General features: G+C 52.1%; 1 protein-coding gene across 1 annotated transcript in view; it reads left to right on the forward strand.

The window, feature by feature from the left end:
- PNPLA7 (patatin like phospholipase domain containing 7) overlaps positions 1 to 19,574 on the forward strand; it is a 182,873-nt gene that overhangs the window by 100,684 nt on the left and 62,615 nt on the right. The window contains exons 24-26 of the mRNA XM_054393395.1: positions 1,311 to 1,479; positions 3,722 to 3,904; positions 7,097 to 7,215. Coding sequence (XP_054249370.1) covers positions 1,311 to 1,479; positions 3,722 to 3,904; positions 7,097 to 7,215 — 471 coding nt within the window. The remainder of the gene's footprint in view (positions 1 to 1,310; positions 1,480 to 3,721; positions 3,905 to 7,096; positions 7,216 to 19,574) is intronic.

The following is a 19,574-nucleotide window of genomic DNA, read 5'->3' on the forward strand; positions in this document are numbered from 1 at the left end:
CTGGAGAAGAGAAGGCTCCAGGGAAACCTTCTGGTGGCCTTGCAGCAATTAAAGGGGCCAGTCAGAAAGCTGGGGACAGACTTTTTCTCAGGGCCTGTTGTGACAGGACAAGGGGTGATGGTTTGAAACTAAAGGAGGGAGATTGATGAGTGGAGAGAAGGGAGGAATGTTTGACACTGAGGGTGGTGAGAGCCTGGCTTGGGTTGCCCAGAGAGGTGAGAGCTGCCCCATCCGTGGAGCCATTGCAGGTGAGGTTGTTTGATGCTCTGAGCAGACTGCTGTAGTTGCAGATGTCCCTGCTCACTGCAGGGGTTTGGCCTGAAAGGTCCCTTCCAATCCAAGCCATTCCTTGATTGCATAAAACTGGAAAGACTGAATTGCTCCAAGCTCTGGAGGCTCATTGATAGAACTACAGAATAGTCTGGGTTGGAAGGGACCTCCAAAGGTCATCTAGTCCAAGCCCCTCTGCAGTAAGCAGGGACATCCTCTACTAGATCAGGGGTGCCATGGAAGCCTCACTGATTGCATCAGTGTGAGGGCTGAAATCCCCCCCCACTGACCATGACCAGGCTAGCTCAGTCTGGAAGCAAATGCCAGCTGTGTTTACAAGCAAATCTACAGTCTAGGATGAACTGCAATGAATCTGTACAAACAGACACTGTTCACAACATTTACAAATAGGTACAATCAACAGAAAAGCACAACCAGGCTCCCTTTGCTTCCCCCCAAAGGGACTTCTCTCTCAGGGGCCTCCTCCCCCTAGACCCCCTTGTCAGAAAGCAGAGAAGTTAAGAAGCAGAGAGGCTGTTAACTTAGCTCACCAAGGTCAGTGTGTTATCTTCAGCCAGAAGAGAAGCAGCAGCAGCAGCCAGACAACCCAGCAAGGAAGCCAAGAGCTCACACCCTGACTGCCCCACATTGTTTTGAGTAGTGGTTCTTAAGCATTTCTCTCTCTCCAATGGAAGTGTTTAGAACAATCATTATTTCCCTTTCTTACACCCAAGAGTGACTTACTTATATTCCTTCACCTTCTCTGCTCAAACTTTGCAAAGAAAAATTGAAAAGACAGTTTCAACCCATCACCCTGATGGTAGCCATCACTGCATCCTCTTTTCTCTCTGTGTATATCTAATGGTAGAAATAGTGGAAAAATGAAGAACCTATGGGCCTGGAACTGTGAGCAGGTCAGGGGCTTAGACTGGACAAGGAGGAGGTGCAGATCTCTGATGCCCTTCAGCTTTTGTGCTTGACCTGTGAGAGGTGTCTGTGGCCTGACCTGGGTGTGCCCTTTGCCCTTCCCCTGCCCGCAGCATCCATGAGTACCGCCTGACCAGCTGGCTGGGGCAGCAGGAGGACATCCACCGCATTGTGCTCTACCAGGCCGACAGCAGCCTCACCCCCTGGACCCAGCGCTGCATCCGCCAGGCCGACTGCATCCTCATCGTGGGCCTGGGGGACCAGGAGCCCACCGTGGGAGAGGTGTGGAAAGAGCCTCTGCCTCCCTCTCTCAGCCAGGCCGAAGAGGGGGGGTTCACAGGCAGGAGTTTTCTTGGGTTTAATACCCACTGAGGAGTAAAGAATGGAAATATTCCTGAGAAATACTCTGCTCAGCACCGGGGAGACCACACCATGGGTACTGGGATCAGCTTTGGGCCCTTCACTCCAAGAAGGACATTGAGAGGCTGGAGCAGGTCCAGAGAAGGTCAACAAAGCTGGGGAAGGGTCTGGAGAACAGGGCTGGGGAGGAGCAGCTGAGGTTGCTGGGGGTGTTCAGCCTGGAGAACAGGAGGCTTAGGGGAGACCTCATTGCTCTCTACAGCTCCCTGAGAGGAGGTTGGAGCCAGGTGGGGGTTGGGCTCTGCTCCCAGGTCTCAGGTGATAGGACAAGAGGAAGTAGCCTGAAATTGTGCCAGGAGAGGGTTAGGTTGGAGGTGAGGAAAAATTTCTTCCCAGCAGGGGTTCTCAGACAGTGGATCAGGCTGCCCAGGGAGCTGTTGGGTTCCCCATCCCTGAAGGGATTTAAAAGCCTCATGGCTGTGGTGCTGAGGGATGTGGTTAAGTGGCAGTGGCTCAGTGGTGGGGTTGTGAGCTGTGGGTGAGTGGTTGGACTTGATGAGCTCAAAGGTCTCTTCCAGCTTCAACAGCTCTATGAAATGTCTGTTATAAACAGAAAAAGAATTGGATGAGGGTGGTCTGAAAGGACAATTTTTATGCAGAGGTGTTTCCAGCTAAGATCTTTTCCTCTGAAGAGTCATTTTGGCCATCAGGAAATCAAAAGTCAAATTGCTTTCAAGCTTTGCCTTCCTGTCTAGAATGTCTTTGCAAGATCTCCAGATAGAGAGAGAGGGGAATTCTTTTCTGCCTGGATGGAATTCAAGGAGTGTGCCTAGAACAAAGTAGACACAGAAAGAGTAAATCTAAAATGTGATGTACGAATAATTTCCTGGGGTTTATTGCAGATTGTAAGTGGTATTTTTATCCCCATGCTATCTATTTTTATTTTTGGAATTACCAAAGTGGTTTGACCAGGCACATAAAAAAAAATAATGAGGTCACAAGTTGGGTTTTTTAGAACTGTGAAATGTTGAGTCTGACCTCTGAGGAGCCCTCGACTGCTACCATCTGCAGCGTTCCTGGTGTTGGTTCCTCGTGGCTGTATGTGGGAGGCAGGAAGCACAGGAAAAGCCAAGCACCATCAGCTGCCTAAAACAAGGGGAAAAGCAAAAACAAGGAAGGCAAGGAGGGAAAAATGTCTGGTTGGAAATGAGAGAACAAAACCTGCTGAGCATTTGTATGCTCAAGCAGGACCTGGGAGGTGATCTTGTGTTACCTGAGCTGCCTGTGTCTGTTCTGTGCATTTCATGGGCTGGGCTGTAAGTTAAAAATATTCATTTTTCAGCACTCAGGTTGGAGTCCTTGTCTGATCTGAGAGTTCTGTGTGCTGCGAGAGCCCATAGCTAACTGCTGCAGCTGGAGTCATAGACTCCTTTGGGTTGGAAGAGACCTTTAAGGTCATCAAATCCAAGTTGTTTAAATCAATCTTATTGGCAGGTTCTCAGATGGGAATGGAGGTCTGTGCTGCACTGGTGAGGCTGCAGCTAGAACACTGAGTTCAGTTTTGGGCCCCTTACTCCAAGTAGGTCATTGAGGAACTGGAGCGAGTCCAGAGAAGGACAACAAAGCTGGGAAAGGGACTGGAGAACAGGGCTGGGGAGCAGCAGCTGAGGGAGCTGGGGGTGTTCAGCCTGGAGGAGGCTGAGAGGAGACCTCATTGCTCTCTACAACTCCTGAAGGGAAGTTGCAATGAGCTGGGGTTGGTCTCTTGTACTTAGGTGATAGAAGAAGAGGAAATGGCCTGAAATTGTGCCAGGGGAGGGTTAGGTTGGAGATGAGAAAGCATTTCTTTGCTGCAAGAGTGGTCAGGGATTGGAAGAGGCTGCCCAGGGAGGTGGTGGAGTCCCCATGCTTGGAGGTGTTCAAGAAACCTGTGGCCATGGCACTTGGGGCCATGGTTTCATGGCCAGGGTGGTGCTGGGTTGATCATTTGACTCCATGATCTCAGAGGCCTTTCCCAATCCAAACCATTCTATGGCTCCATGATTATCTCTCTGTGCATACATACACAGAGCTGCATGTCCCTCAGGACAATATCCTGTTCAGCTGCCTCTGGAGCAGTAGGTAACTGCCTCTCCCACTCTTTCGTGTCTGTAACCTGCTGCAGCTGGAGAGGATGCTGGAGAACACTGCAGTCCGTGCCCAGAAGCAGCTGATCCTGCTGCACAGGGAGGATGGACCTCTCCCTTCCCGAACTGTGGAATGGCTCAACATGAGGAGCTGGTGTTCTGCTCACCTTCACCTGCACTGCCCACGCAGAGTCTTCTCCAAAAGAAGCCTGCCCAAGCTGGTAAGAGATTCCTGCTGTGCTGTCTGCTCTCCTAGCTGTAGTACTTTGCACTGCCCTGGTAAGGTTCTGGGCTCCCCAGTTCAACAGAGACAGGGAACTGCTGGAGAGAGTCCAGGGGAGGCTACAAAGCTGCTGAGGGGCCTGGAGCAGCTCTGTGAGGAGCAAAGGCTGAGAGCCCTGGGGCTGAGAGCCTGGAGAAGAGCAGCCTCAGAGGGGATCTGAGCAATGCTCAGCAACAGCTAAAGGGTAGGGGTTAGACTCTGTTCAGTGGTGCCCAGGGACAGGCCAAGGTGCACTGGGCACAAGCTGGGCACACCTGAACAGGAGGAGAAAGTTGTTTGGTGTGAGGGTGCTGGAGGCCTGGAGCAGGCTGCCCAGAGAGGTTGTGGCATCTCCTCGTGTGGAGAGCTTCCAGCCCCCCCTGGGCCCTGTGCTCCTGAGCAAGCTGCTGTGGGTGCCCTGCTTTAGCAGGAGCTTGGACTGGATGAGCTGCAGAGCTTCTTTCTAACCCCACCGTGCTGTGACCCTGTGATCCTGTAACCCAAGGCTCATCTGTAAACCAAGGCTCAATCTGAGCTCTTACATGGTACTCTGATGTGCACCTGACTGTGCCACAGGTGGAATTCTCATCAAATCTGTTTGGCATCGGTTTTCTGGAGGAAACATAAAAAGAAGGGGCTCATGGCCTCTTTATGGAAGCATTTTGGCTTTTTGATACACCTCAGACAGTCAACACTCCCTCGAGGTCACATTGGTAGGGGTGTGTGCAGTGGACTCCTCTTCACTGAGATGCTGTCCATGTTTGGAAAATCACAGAACTGTCAGCATTGGAAGGGAGCTCAAGGCTCATCCAGTTCCAACCCCCCTGCCATGGGCAGGGACACCTCACACTACAGCAGGTTGCTCACAGCCACATCCAGCCTGGCTGCAAAAACCTCCAGGGGGGAGGCCTCCACCATCTCCAGGTGCTGCACTTTGGCCACAACAACCCCATGCAGAGCTACAGGCTGGGGTCAGAGTGGCTGGAGAGCAGCCAGGTGGAAAGGGACCTGGGGGTACTGGTTGAGAGCCGCCTGAATATGAGCCAGCAGTGTGCCCAGGTGGCCAAGAGAGCCAATGGCATCCTGGCCTGCATCAGGCACAGTGTGGCCAGCAGGAGCAGGGAGGTCATTGTACCCCTGTACACAGCACTGGTTAGGCCACACCTTGAGTGCTGTGTCCAGTTCTGGGCCCCTCAGTTTAGGAAAGATGTTGAATTGCTGGAAGGTGTCCAGAGAAGGGCAACGAGACTGGGGAGAGGCCTTGAGCACAAGCCCTATGAGGAGAGGCTGAGGGAGCTGGGGGTGTTCAGCCTGGAGAAGAGGAGGCTCAGGGGTGACCTCATTGCTCTCTACAACTACCTGAAGGGAGGTTGTAGCCAGGAGGGGGTTGGTCTCTTCTCCCAGGCAACCAGCACCAGAACAAGAGGACACAGTCTCAAGCTGTGCCAGGGGAGGTTTAGGCTGGAGGTGAGGAGAAAGTTCTTCACAGAGAGAGTGGTTGGCCATTGGAATGTGCTGCCCAGGGAGGTGGTGGAGTCACCATCCCTGGGGGTGTTCAAGAGGGGATTGGACGTGGCACTTGGTGCCATGGTTTAGATAGTCATGAGGTGTAGGGTGACAGGTTGGACTCGATGATCTTTGAGGTCTCTTCCAGCCTTCCTGATTCTATGATTCTATGATCTCCCTGGGCAACCTGTGTCAGTGTCTCACCACCCTCATGGGGAAAAACTTCTTCTAACATGCAGTCTGAATCTACTAATTTCTAGTTTTGTTCCATTCCTCCCAGTCCTGTCACTCCCTGACACCCTCAAAAGTCCCTCCCCAGCTTTCTTGGAGCCCCCTTCAGATACTGGAAGGCTGCAGTAAGGTCTCTTTGGAGCCTTCTCCTCTCCAGACTGAACAGCCCCAACTCTCTCAGTCTGTCCTCATAGCAGAGCAGCTCCAGCCCTCTGCTCATCCTTGTGGCCCTTCTCTGGACACCTTCCAGCACCTCCAGATCCTTCCTGTAATAGAGACTCCAGAACTGGACACAGAACTCCAGGTGTGGTCTCAGGAGAGTGGAGTAGAGGGGGAGAATCCCCTCCCTTGCCCTGTTGACCACACATACTAAAGGTAAAGAAGAGGCAGATTTGGAATGCTTCCCACAAATCTCAGAACCTTCTCAAGAAAGAGAAGTGGCCCCAAAGGAAAAACAGTGCTGTGAGGAAATCCTCCTGGCAGTGGTTGTCCTCTCTGCTTGGCACTGGTGAGGCCACACCTTGAGTACTGTGTGCAGTTTTGGGCACCTCAGTACAAGAGGGACATTGAGGCACTGGAGCAGGTGCACAGAAGAGCAACTAAGGTGGTGGAGGGCCTAGAGAATGAGTCTGATGGAGAGCAGCTGAGGGAACTGGGACTATTCCATCTGAGGAAGAAGAGCCTGAGGGGAGACCTCTACAGCTGAGATAGGGGCTGATCTCTTCTCACAGGTGATAGAACAAGAGGGAATGGCCTCAGGCTGTGCCAGGGGAGGTTTCAGATGGGAATGGAGGTCTGTGCTCCACTAGAGAGGCTGCACTTTGCACACTGAGTTCAGTTTTGGGCTTCTCACTCCAAGAAGGACATTGAGGGGCTGGAGAGTGTCCAGAGAAGGGCAAGGAAGCTGGGGAAGGATCTGGAGAACAGAGCTGGGGAGGAGCAGCTGAGGAAGCTGGGGGTGGTTTAGTGTGGAGAAGAGGAGGCTGAGGGGAGACCTCATTGCTCTCTACAGCTCCTTGAGAGGAGATTTCAGTGAGGTGGGGGTTGGGCTCTTCTCCCTAGTCTCAGGTGATAAAAGGAGAGGAAATGGCCTGACATTGTCCAGGGGAGGGTTAGGTTGGACATTAGGAAAATTTTTTTCAGTGAAAGAGTGGTCAGGGATTGGAAGAGGCTGCCCTGGGAGGTGGTTGAGTCCCCATCCCTGGAGGTGTTTAAAGGCTGTTCAGATGTGGTGCTTGGGGGTATGGCTTAGTGGCGAATGGTTGATGGTTGGACCTGATGGTCCTGAGGGTCTTCTCCAACCTGAACGATTCTGTGACTCCGTGAGTGTGCTCACTGGAACCGTTGCTGTTGGCTGGCAGTGAGGACTCTGCTCTGCCTTTGGAGTGCCCCAAGCCCTGCCTGTCCCCTGCAGATCGAGATGTACGAGCGAGTGTTCCAGAAGCCCCCGGACCGGCACTCCGACTTCTCGCGCCTGGCTCGCGTCCTGACCGGCAACGCCATCGCCCTGGTGCTCGGCGGCGGAGGGGCAAGGTAGGACTGGGGCAGTGCTGCCAGAGCCTGCAGCCTGCTGCCACTGGGCTGTGACAGTGCAGCAGGCACCCTGCCAAACCAGCCTCCTTAGGGGGAGACACCCAGGAGCTGCTTTGCTTACACCACCCGAAGCTGCTCTGTGGATTCCTGCTTGGATTGCTGCAGGAGGGGACGGGAGTGATTGTCGCCTCCTGAGGCCTCTCAGGAGTTGGGTATAGTAGCAGAAGATGACCAGGACACCACATGTGACCCTTCTTTCTTTTTTTGGCTGGCACTATGGATTTTATTTTTTCTCCTATGGATTTTATTTTTTCTCCTATGGATTTTTTTTTTCTCCTATGGATTTTTTTTTCTCCTATGGATTCTTACATTTTTATCTTGCCCATTCCAAAGTTCCCCAAGGCTCTTCAGAGTTGGAGCAGCAAGAGGAACCATGTCCTTTAATGGGGGAATGTTCTCTGCTTTATGATCACCCCAAAGCCCAGGTTTCTGACAGCCTTACTTTACAGGAAAATACATTTTTGCAGACAGGAGGGCAAGGTGCTGAACACTTTATCAGATCCCCCTCTAAATTCCTGGTGAGCTTTGGCAATAAATTATTCCTGAGCATTCCCTTTTACTTGGAGAATTTATGCTGAATTTATCTTGAGACGGGACTTGGTAACCCTTTATCTCAAGAGAGCATTGTCTTGGTTGTTGTCTTCATCACCATCTTCTTGAAGCCCTTCTTTCAAAATCCTGCTCTCAAAGGAAAAAGAAATCTCATTTGCACACAGTCTGTCTGCTTAAGGGCACACAAATATCACAGATTTGTCTTCAGGCCAGGGTGTGCTTTGTTTGCTGCAGGGAAGGTTGGAGCTCCTTGATGACAGCCTGTTCTGGTTAGTCACTTGATGCTGGGACAGGCAGCTCTGGGGCTGTGTCTGTGAGTGCCTGCAAAGATGCCTGGAGCCCTTTTGCTTTCAGTTTCCTCACCTAAGATGATTTCAGTGCCTCATTTCCAAGGGAAGCACTATCCTCTGCTTCAGAGGAGGGGACCTGCTGCTTAATCTGGGTATCTCAGGAGGCTTCTTGTCACCTGGGGCAAAGCATTTGTGGAATATTTTTTTTTGCTAGATGTCTCTGATGTGCCTGTGTCGTGCTGAAATGCCTGCACGTCTGTATTCCTGGCAGCACATTTTGCTCCTTCCCTTCCTTTCTTCTTTCTGTAAACACTGCTGTGATCTTTTTTGCCAAACTATTTTTTTTTTTTTTGTTCTACTACTTGATTTGCAAGCTCCCACCTGCTGGCTTTCAAGAGCAGAGGTAAGGAAGAGCAGGGCTCTTGAGCCTGTGTGTTGCTCCTGTGTTGTCTTCCTGCACCAGGCTGAGCCACTGCATGGCTCTTGTGTTGGCTTTGGGGTTCCTGGATGTGCAGTGTCACCATGTGCCATCAGCCAGGAGTTGCTCATTTCTCCATCCATGCAGTGTGGAGGACTTTAAGAGGATTAAATGGTAGAATGGATCAATACAATAACTTCTTCTTTCTCTGAAGCCCCACTGCTGCAATGGGCTGAAATGGTTTTCCTAGGGGTTCAGGCTGGCCCATGGCTGCTGTGAGTGTTGTGTTCTCAGTGGAAGGATACAGAAAGCTGCTGCTGTAGCTGAGTTGTCATCTAAACAGTGGTTAGATAAAAGGTGTGGACTTCTTAAAAGGTTTTCCTTAGAAGTGAGAATATAGTTAAGACTCTGGGGAAAGGACAGTTACTTGGAACTCCATGAAAATCTGCCTTTGGAAGGTCAGGGTAAGTTCTGAAGTCTTCTCTGTACTAACAGGGGAGCTTCAAGAGATGGTGCATGAGGTACTTGAAATCATCCTGTGATTAAAGCCCATTCTGGTTCAAACATCTTGATGAGTCACTGCAGGGACTCTTGATACCCTTTGGGTAATACAGAATCCCAGCATGGTGGAGGGTAGGAAGGGACCTCTGGACATCATCCAGTCCAAGCCCCTGCTAAAGCAGGGCACCCACAGCAGCTTGCCCAGGAGCACAGTGCCCAGGGGGGGTTGGAAGCTCTCCACACAAGGAGACTCCACAACCTCTCTGGGCAGCCTGCTCCAGGCCTCCAGCACCCTCACAACAAACAACTTTCTCCTCCTGTTTAGATGCAGCCTCCTTGGTTCCAGTTTGTGCCCTTTGCTGCCCCTTGTCCTGTCCCTGGGCACCACTGAGCAGACTCTGACCCCAGCCTCTTGCCCCCCACCCTTTATCTCTTGCTGAGCATTGCTCAGATCCCCTCTGGGGCTGCTCTTCTCCAGGCTCAACAGCCCCAGGGCTCTCAGCCTTTGCTCCTCACAGAGCTGCTCCAAACCCCTCAGTAGCTTTGTAGGCTCCACTGGATTCTCTCCAGCAGTTCCCTGTCTCTCCTGAACTGGGGAGCCTAGGACTGGACCCAGTACTCCAGCTGTGGCCTCACTGTGGGAAGAGAACTTCCTACTACACAAAGTAGCCTCCTACCTTGTTCCAGCAGCATGAGTCACCCTGGTCATGAAGCCCCCAGAGAGCTCAGTCACAGGGTGCTGTGACTCCACTAAACCCAACTCTTCAGTTGTTATTTTGGGAATGTTTGTCTGACTTCCCAGTGACAGGAGGTTGGGGAGCTTTTACCAGAGCAGCTCCCTAGTAATTATCCTTGTGGTTTGTCATGACAAGAGGCTCAGAGGAGCTAAAGGTTTTTCTTTCTCCTGTGAGTGCAAAAATAAAACAAATCCAAGTGATACAGTTCTAAAATTACAGCGTTCTGCCTGTGCTGGGTGCTAACTTCATTCCAGAGTTGGAGGGAAGTGGATTTGTGTTTAGAGCAAGAGGAGCTCTGCAATGGAGCTGTGAGAGCACAGTGACATATCAACCCCTGCAACAAAGGCAGCAGCCCGCCCAGGGCTCAGCCTCCTCACCTCCAGCCAGCCCACATGCAGCCCACCCTCCCTTTTGCTTTTGATGCTCTTAGCAAAGCTGCCTGAAAGCTGCAATTTGTGGGGAGGAAATAATGCAGGAGTCTCTGGGAATCTCTAGGGCTTTGGGGGGGGGTAGGGGGAGGGGTGAGGAAATGAGTTGTGCTGTTTCAGATGAGAGACTTAAGCAAAGTTCATAGATGCACAGAATCATAGAATGAGTTGGGCTGGAAGGGACCTCAAAGGTCATCCAGTTCCTACCCAAACCATTCCCTGATTCTGTGTATCTATGAACTTTGCTTAAGTCTCTCTTCTGAAACACCTCCCACCAGCCCAGGTTGCTCAAGGCCTCATCTAGCCTGGCCTTGGACACCTCCAGGAGGAGGCAGCCACAACCTCCCTGGGCAACCTGTGCCAGTCTCTCCCCACCCTCACTCAACAATTTCTTCCTCATCTCCAGTCTCAATCTCCCCTTTCCCAGCTCAAAGCCATTGTCCCTCATCCTGGCACTTCCAGCCCTTGTCAAAAGTCCCTCCCCAGCTCTTCTGGAGCCCCTTCAGGTACTGGAAGGCTGCTCTGAGGTCTCCCTGGAGCCTTCTCTTCATGCTCCAGCTCCCTCAGCCTGTCCCCATAGTGGGGGTGCTCCAGCCCTCTGATCATCCACCAAAGACCCAGGTCAGATGCAAGGCTGGAAGGTCTGTTTCCAGCACTGCTGCTGTGGAGAAGAATGCTGAGAGCTGTAGTTGTGCAAGCTATCAAGCAAAGAAACAAGCTGGAGCAGCCTCAAGTTGCACCAAGGAAGGTCTAGGTTGCACATGAGGAATAATTTCTTCCCCAAAACTGTTGTGAAGCCCTGGCCCAGGCTGCCCAGGGTGGTGGTGGAGTCACCATCCCTGGAGGGATTTAAAGCCATAGTGGTGACCTGACAGTGCTGGGTTAAAGGTTGGACTCAATGATCTGAAAGGTCTCTTCCAACCAAACAATTGTGTGACTGTAGGTTATCTAGCATCTAAGATCCCTCTGGACTGTGCTCTTTGGTTAAGTTAAAAATAGACTTCCCTCTGCTTTTGTGCCCTGTGTGATCCCTGTGGGTAGGGAAGTCTGCACAAGAAATGTTTGAGCTTAGTGACTCTTCCAGGGTGTCAGAGAAGTGAAGGCTCCTAGCTCAGGACTGAGCTTTGGACACACACCATGGGCTGGATCAGCTTGGCTGGTAGCTCAGTGGGGGAGCTGACATCTCATAGCCCAGCTTCCAGTGTGTGCTGAAAGATCCAAGGAAAAAAAGCTGGAAGTTTGCAGTGGGAATGCTGTTCAGTGACAAAGTGCTGTCCTTGGACATGGTCCATGCTGAAGCTTCTTTCCCTGCCGTGCAGGTGATGGCAGCTTCTTGCTCATGAAGCCCTGATGTTCAACCTCCTGGGGAGGCTGTGGGGAGTTTTATGGTGCAGGTGCCTCAGATTCACTTCCAGCAGTTCAGGAAGATTAATTCTTATTCCTCAGCTAAGACTCATAACTAAGGAGAAGAGGCTTTTTACTGCTGTCAGTGGGAGAAGCATCTGCATGGACACTGTGATAAAACTGCCACTGCAGAGCTGCAGCACTGGAAGGGCAGGAGGTGGGCTCCTAAGATCAGTTGCTGGAACTCACCTAGAGTGTAGTAAATGGAGCTGTGAGCAGCAGGATGAGGGAAGTGATTCTCCCCTCCTGCTCTGGTGAGACCTCACCTGCAGCACTGCCTCCAGTTCAGGGGCCCCCAGCACAGGAAGGACCTGGAGCTGCTGGAGAGGGTCCAGAGGAGGCCACAGAGATGATCAGAGGGCTGCAGAACCTCGCTGTGGGGACAGGCTGAGGGAGTGGGGGCTGTGCAGCCTGGAGAAGAGAAGGCTCCAGGGAGACCTCAGAGCAGCCTTCCAGTACCTGAAGGGGCTCCAGGAGAGCTGGGGAGGGACTTTGGACAAGGGCTGGGAGTGCCAGGATGAGGGACAATGGCTTTGAGCTGGGAGAGGGGAGATTGAGAGTGGAGATGAGGAAGAGATTCTTGGCAGTGAGGCTGGGGAGACACTGGCACAGGTTGCCCAGGGAGGCTGTGGCTGTCCCCTTCCTGGAGGTGTTCAGGGCCAGGCTGGATGAGGCCTTGAGCACCCTGGGCTGGTGGGAGGTGTCCCTGCCCATGGCAGGGGGTTGGAATGGATGATCTTTGTGGTCCCTTCCCACCCAACCCATTCTGTGAATCCATGAACCTCTGAAGCATGAGGGGAGTTGCTTTTTTAAGCTGTTAAGCTGGAGGACAAGCACCCAGGCCTGGTGCTGTGCACAGAACGTGCAGGGAGGGAGGGCAGCAATGCAGGAATGTGCTGCAGCCTCCAGAGACCTGCACTCAGACTGCTCTCAGGAAGGACACACAGCAGAGTCCTTCCCTCTGGGATCCTAAACATACTCAATGTATAGATTATAGCAGGGATGAAGGAAAAGCCCATGGGAATTTCCTGCTCTCTTGATGTTCCTCACAGAAGGTAGAGCACAGGAAATGTTTTTCAGCTCCTGTGGTGGAGTCAAAACTTTACATGAGTGGCACCCCCTGGGTGTGAGGGACAGGGATCTCTGGAGCCCAGGTGTGCTGGGGCTGCAAGTTCCTTGGGCTGGAGAATGGAAGTGATGCTTCACATCTTGCTTAGTGATGTCTTCCCTATGCTTTCATTGCTATCTACATCATATCTAATCTCTTAACCCTTTTACTTTTCCCACCTGGCCATGTCTCTGTGCTCTGTGAGTCTCCATTTTCCCTGACACAACCAAACCCTGAGCTTACCCAGGTTCTGTGTGTCCTTTCCATTGGGCTCTCATTCCTGCTTGGCTTCTTTATATCCCAAAATCCCAGCATGGTGAGGGCTGGAAGGGACCTCTGGAGCTCATCCAGTCCAACCCCCCCTGCTCCAGCAGGGCACCCACAGCAGCTTGCCCAGCAGCACAATGGCCAGGAGGGGTTGGAAGCTCACACAAGGAGGCTCCACAACCTCTCTGGGCAGCCTGCTCCAGGCCTCCAGCACCCTCACCCTAAAAATGTTTCTCCTCCTGTTCAGATGCAACCTCCTGGGTTCCAGTTGGTGCCCCTTGCCCCTTGGCCTGTCCCTGGGCACCAGTGACCAGAGTCTGGCCCCAGCCTCTTGCCCCCTACCCTTTAGCCCTTGCTGAGCATTGCTCAGCTCCCCTCTGGGGCTGCTCTTCTCCAGGCTCTCAGCCCTAGGGCTCTCAGCCTTTGCTCCTCACAGAGCTGCTCCAGGCCCCTCAGCATCTCTTCAGAGCCCAGATCTGCCTTTCTCAGGCTTTGCTTTCAAGTCTTCTCTCAAAGACTTAGTGCAACAAATGTAGTTTGAGAACAGCTTCTAACCATACCAGGGGTGTCCTTGTCACCTTGGCAGGAATGCACTTGGCTTTGAAACAGCTCTCAGCTCATGCTGTGAGCTTCAGCACCACATTGCATTTTGTAAATAGGTTATTGACAGCAGTGGCTAATGCTGCTCTTCCTGGAGTCCTCTTCACTTTCATCTCTCATAAACAAACTGCTTGACAAAGTGTGTAAAAAAACCCAAACAAACAAACAAAAAAAAAAAAACCACAAAAAAAGAAAAACGCCAAAACCACCCCAAAACAACAAAGCCAAAACGACCAAAAGAGATTCTGATTCTTTGAGGTACTCAGAACACACAGCCTGACAAAATGCTTGTTGTGAAGTAAATTAGGGAACAAAACTGCTGCTAAAACCCCTGTGCTTCATTCTGACCTTGCCTGGGATAGTCCTGAATGAGCAACAGCAGCCTCTCCAAGGTGCTTGTGGTGTCAGGAGTGGCTGAGGCTGCTGAGGGTTAAAGCACTGCAGTGGGCAGCTGGGGGTTTCCCTCCCTGGTGTTCACCTCTGCAGCTGAACCCCTTAGGACTTGTGTCCTCCTCTTGTGAAACAAGGTGTTTGCCACCTCAGCTGTGGGCATCTGTGCAGCTCACCCTTCATAAACTGCTCTGAAGCAGCTCTGGGCTTTTAAGAGGTGTTGATGTCCCTAACCTGGATTTCTGTTCTCCTCTTCTCACGGGTTGGATGGGTCTGGGGGATGTGCTTGAAACCTGACATCCAGCTCACTTGCAGTGCTGTGTCCCCAGCTGTGGGTTCCCCAACACAAGAAGGACCTGGAGCTGCTGGAGAGGGTTCAGAGGAGGCCACAGAGATGATTAGAAGGCTGGAGAACCTCCCCTGTGGGGACAGGCTGGGAGAGTTGGGGCTGTTCAGCCTGCAGAAGAGAAGGTTCCAGGGAGACCTCAGAGCAGCCTTCCAGTACCTGAAGGGGCTCCAGGAGAGCTGGGGAGGGACTTTGGACAAGGGCTGGGAGTGACAGGATGAGAGGCAATGGTTTGAAACTGGAGCAGGAGAGATTTAAGTTGGTCATCAGGAGGAAGTTCTTCACCAGGAGAGTGGTGAAGTCCTGGCACAGGTTGCTCAGAGAGGTGGTTGAGGCTCCATCCCTGGAGACATTCAAGCTCAGACTTGCTGTGGCCCTGGGCAGCCTGCTCTAGTTGGAGGTGTCCCTGCTGCCTGCAGGGGGGTTGGACAGAATGACCTTGGAGGGTCCCTTCCATCCCGGTGCGCTCTGTGATTGCTATCTTAAAGTTAACTCTTTATTGCAGTATGCAGTGGCTGAGGAGGAAGCAGGCTGCTGGTACCCACGTTGTGGTGTCTGGATTCAGTGCCAGCACATGGTCAATGTTTTTGCAGGGGCTGTTTTGATTTGAGCCTCTCTCTTTGCCCACCAAGAGCCCACAGAAGCAAACCCTGTAATTCCCAGCCAGTTCTGGGTAGCACCAGCTCTGGTTTCTTCTCCCACAGTACAGAGATGCTGTAGGAGGGAGGTCTGCTGGTGGCCAACAGGTTCCTGTGGAGCTTCCTCTGGAACCAAGCTGTAGGATGTGCCTGGTCCACATCAGCTTGGGGCTGGGGGAATTTAGTCTCTTGGTATTCTGGAAGGGTTAAGGGCTGGCTGTGGTGATGTGTGGTCTTCCAGAGCTGGTGTGGGTCCAGCACTGTCCTGAGGTGAGTGAGTAGCCATGGTGGTGTGGAATGCAGTGGTCCCAGAATCACAGAATGTTAGGGGCTGGAAGGGACCTCCAAAGCTCATCCAGTCCAACCCTCCTGGCAGAGCAGGGTCACCCAGGGCAGGTCACACAGGAACACATCCAGGTGGGTTTGGAATATCTCCAGAGAGGAAGACTCCACAACCCCCTGGGCAGCCTGTTCCAGGGCTCTGTCACCCTCACAAGGAAAAAAATTCTTCCTCCTGTTTCCATGGAACTTCCTCTGTCTCAGCTCCCACCACTGCCCCTTGTGCTGGCATTGGGCATCACCCAGCAGAGCCTGGCTCCAGCCTCTGAGCATTCACCCTTTTCCCCAGCTCCCTCAGGCTCTCCTCCTAAGGAAGATGTTCCACTCCCTCAATCATCTTGGGGAGGAATAACAGCAGGCACCAGGACAGGTTAGAGGCTGCCCTGCTGGAAAGCAGCTCCACAGACAAAGCCCTTGGAGTGCTGGTGGGCAGCAAGTTCTGCATGGGACAGCAATGTGCCCTTGTGGCCAAGAGAGCCAATGGGATCCTGGGGTGCAGCAAGAAAGGTGTCCAGCAGGGCTGGGGAAGTTCTTCTGCCTCTCCACTCTGCCCTGCTGAGACCACAGCTGCAATCCTGTGTCCAGTTCTGGGCTCCCCAGTTCAGGAGAGACAGAGACCTGCTGGAGAGAGTCCAAGGGAGAGCCAGGAGGATGCTTAGGGGACTTGAGCATCTCCATGTGAAGAGAGCCTGAGAGGCCTGGGGCTGTTTAGTGTGGAGAAGAGAAGGCTGAGAGGGATCTGATCAATGTCTCTCAATAGCTGAGGGGTGGGTGTCAAGGGGAGGGGGCCAGGCTCTTTTGGGTGGTTCAGTGATAAGCCAAGGACCAATGAGTTCAAACTTGAACAGAGAAGATTTCAGCTCAACAGGAGGAGAAACTTCTTTCCAGTGAGGGTGACAGAGCCCTGGAGCAGGCTGCCCAGGGGGGTTGTGGAGTCTCCTTCTCTGGAGACTTTCCAACCCCACCTGGATGCATTCCTGTGCAGACTGCCCTGGGTGACCCTGCTCTGGCAGGGGGCTTGGACCTGATGATCTCTGGAGGTCCCTTCCAAGCTCTGATACACTGTGAGGCTGTGATCTTTGTGGCTCTGTGCTGCACTCTTTCGAGCAGTTCCCTGAGGTCCTTCCTGAACTGAGGGACCCAGAACTGGACACAATACTGCAGATGCAGCCTCACTATGGTAGAGGAGGGTGTTCAGCAGTGCTGAGCTCTGCTTGGGTTTGGCCAAGAGCCCTGCCCTCAGCCTGGTGCCTGGCAGTCCTGTGTGGAGCTAGTAAGTGCCAGACTGGCTTCTGCTCACTCAGTTTACAGCATTCCCTACTTTCTACTTATACAAGAGAAGAGTGAGGAGTTTTGGCAATTCCTACTATTTCTTTTTCTCTCCCCCTGCTACAGTCAGGCCAAGTCCATGAAATCCATGGTTTGTTTCTGATGGCTGGCTCGAGCCCCTGAGGTGCCATGTGAGGACTCTGCTTCCGTTGCTGGAGCAAGACAGGTCCTGAAAAATGTGCACTGCTAAAAGGAGCACATCCCTCATCCTGCTACTGCTCTAAAGGCTGTCAGCAAATGGATCTGAAATATGAGAGAAGCTTGAAAAATGCTTCCTCCCTTCTTTTTTAACTGGGAGAATGAAATTAACCATCCAGCACCTGCAGCCTGGCAGTGGCCAATAACAGCTGATGAAGCAAGATGCAGGATGGAGGTGTCAGAATGATAGAAAAGAGGCTGGAGCTGCTCTGTGTCATGGAAAAAAAACCCAACCCAACCCTGAATGCTTGAAATAACTTCCCTCCAGTTCCCTTTCTGCAAAGTAATCCCTTTGTACACCAGCCCAAATCTGTCTTTTGACATTTGGAAGGGCAAAAAGTTGGCAGCCCCAAGGTTAATCCTGGTGACCTTTGCATTAGTCAGCTCCTGCTCCTCACCCTGCTTCATGCAGGGCTGGCTCACTGCTCTGCTGGGAGCTTTGCAGAGGCAGGCAGGCTCTCTGCTGACCTGCAATGTGTTTTGTGTGTGTGCAGTTAGAGATCTGTCTCTCCATGCACAGTGAAGATGGGATTTTTTTTTTTTTCCCTTATGATATCCCCTTTTGAAGCTCAGATTGATGTGTGAGGGTGTCAGAGCTTGGAATTGTTCCTGTAGGTGTTTGGAGAAGTGGCCTGTGCCCTGCCTGAGCTCTTATCATGAGCAGAGCATCCAGCACCACGTGCAGAGAAAACAGACCCAAATCTGGAAGTCTGCAGGGAAAAGTGGGGAAAGCAGGTGGGGGTTTGGAAAAGCTGCTGCTGGGCCCTAAGCACTCCCAGATTCTGCAGGGCTTCACTGTACTGCTGCTGGTGTTTAGGGCTTGTAAGACAGCATCAGAGAAATCTGAGCTGGGGCTGTTCAGCCTGGAGAAGAGAAGGCTCCAGGGAGACCTCAGAGCAGCCTTTCAGCACCTGAAGGGGCTCCAGGAGAGCTGGGGAGGGACTTTGGACAAGGGCTGGGAGTGCCAGGATGAGGGACAGTGGCTTTGAGCTGGGAGAGGGTTGATTGAGAGTGGAGATGAGGAAGAAATTGTTGAGAGTGAGGCTGGGGAGAGACTGGAACAGGTTGCCCAGGGAGGTTGTGGCTGTCCCCTCCCTGGAGGTGTTGAAGGCCAGGCTGGATGAGGCCTTGAGCAAGCTGGGCTGGTGGGAGGTGTCCCTGCCCATGGCAGGGGGTTGGAATGGATGAGCTTTGTGGTCCCTTCCAACCCAACCCATCTTGTGAATCCCTGTGTCAGGCATACAGTCGGGCTCCTGGATTCCCTGTGCCTTTCAAAAAGCAGATTGCATTGCAGGGCAACATCCAGGAGCTAAAACAACAGAAAAGAGTCCAAACTCTTCGTCCTTCAAGATAAAATTCCACCTTTGTCTTGGTGGTTTACTTGGGGTCTTGTTTTGAAGGGCTGAAGGAGAAAGCTAAGCAAGGTGAACTCCTTCTTGGAAGAGGTGATGATAACTTCTGTTTGGATACCTAATTAGAGTCTTATCCAGGTCAGCCCTAATGTATATTGCTTGAGCAAACAAAGCCCAAGTCCTATAAATAAAATGCTGAGTTCTGAGTGTTTGCTTTTGGTGACAAAGCCCCAGGAGCCTTGGCTGGGAACTGGTACTGAAGGCTTCAGCCTTTGTTTGCAGATGGTTGCTAATAGGCTGCAACTTAGCTGCTCCTGGGAGGCTTTGCCTTGGTTTCTTCAGGGACAGACCCTCTTGAGTAGTGCCCCAGAGCTCAGCCTTGTTCATGTTTGCTCATGTTCTGTTTGCTCAGGTGTGCTGAGCACAGACAGGGCTGTGTGGCTCTGCCAGGCTGGGGGCTGTGGTGGCTCAGTGAGATGTGTAGTAGTTAGGCCATCACATGCATGTAAAAGCTGTGTTCATGTGGCTCAGCACCCACCTGGGGCTGAATGACCTGACTCTCCTTTTTCCTTTCTCTAATTCCTCCTTTGCTCCCTCTTCCCAGGGAGGTTGGAGATTTTAATGGCTTCTATTAAATCCTCCAAGCTGTGGGAACTTGGGAGCCATCTACTTTAAAATTAGGACTGAAAAGAGCAAAACTAGAAGTGGGAAGATTCAGATTGGATATTAGGAAGAAATTCTTCCCCATGAGGATGGTGAGACACTGGCACAGGTTGCCCAGGGAGGTGGTGGAAGCCTCATCCCTGGAGGTTTTTGCAGCCAGGCTGGATGTGGCTGTGAGCAACCTGCTGTAGTGTGAGGTGTCCCTGCCCATGGCAGGGGGGTTGGAATTGGATGATCCTTGAGGTCCCTTCCAACCCTAACAGTTCTATGATTCTATATAAGAAATTAATTGCAAGGGGTTTGTTTGGACTGGCCTGGTCTCCAGTCTTCAGCCCACCAAACCCATTTGTTGACACCAGCACTTTGATATACAGGTGAAATGAACAAGTTGATGCTGGAGCAGTGGTTGCAGTCTTCTTGCTGGTTTTGTAGCTCTCCTTATCAGCTGAAAAACCAGAGCTGTGAGTTTGAGGGAGCACTTCCCAGGTGGCTCTTGTAATGCTCTGCTGCCAAGCCCACCTGCTTGCAGGAGGGTTCCAGGCTCAAAGCTCTTGCATTGCTGTGATTTGGGGGAATTTCTGTCTCATCTCCTCTGGACAGGGAGCTTCCTGTTAAGAAAGAGGAGCCTGGGGAATCCTGGAATGGCCTAGGTTGGAAGGGACCTCAGGGATTCATAGGTACACAGAATGGTTTGGGTTGGAAGGGACTTTAGAGCTCACCCACTTCCAATCCCCTGCCA

The sequence above is a fragment of the Indicator indicator genome, chromosome 28, assembly GCF_027791375.1.
Source record: "Indicator indicator isolate 239-I01 chromosome 28, UM_Iind_1.1, whole genome shotgun sequence".
Taxonomy (NCBI): Eukaryota; Metazoa; Chordata; class Aves; order Piciformes; family Indicatoridae; genus Indicator; species Indicator indicator.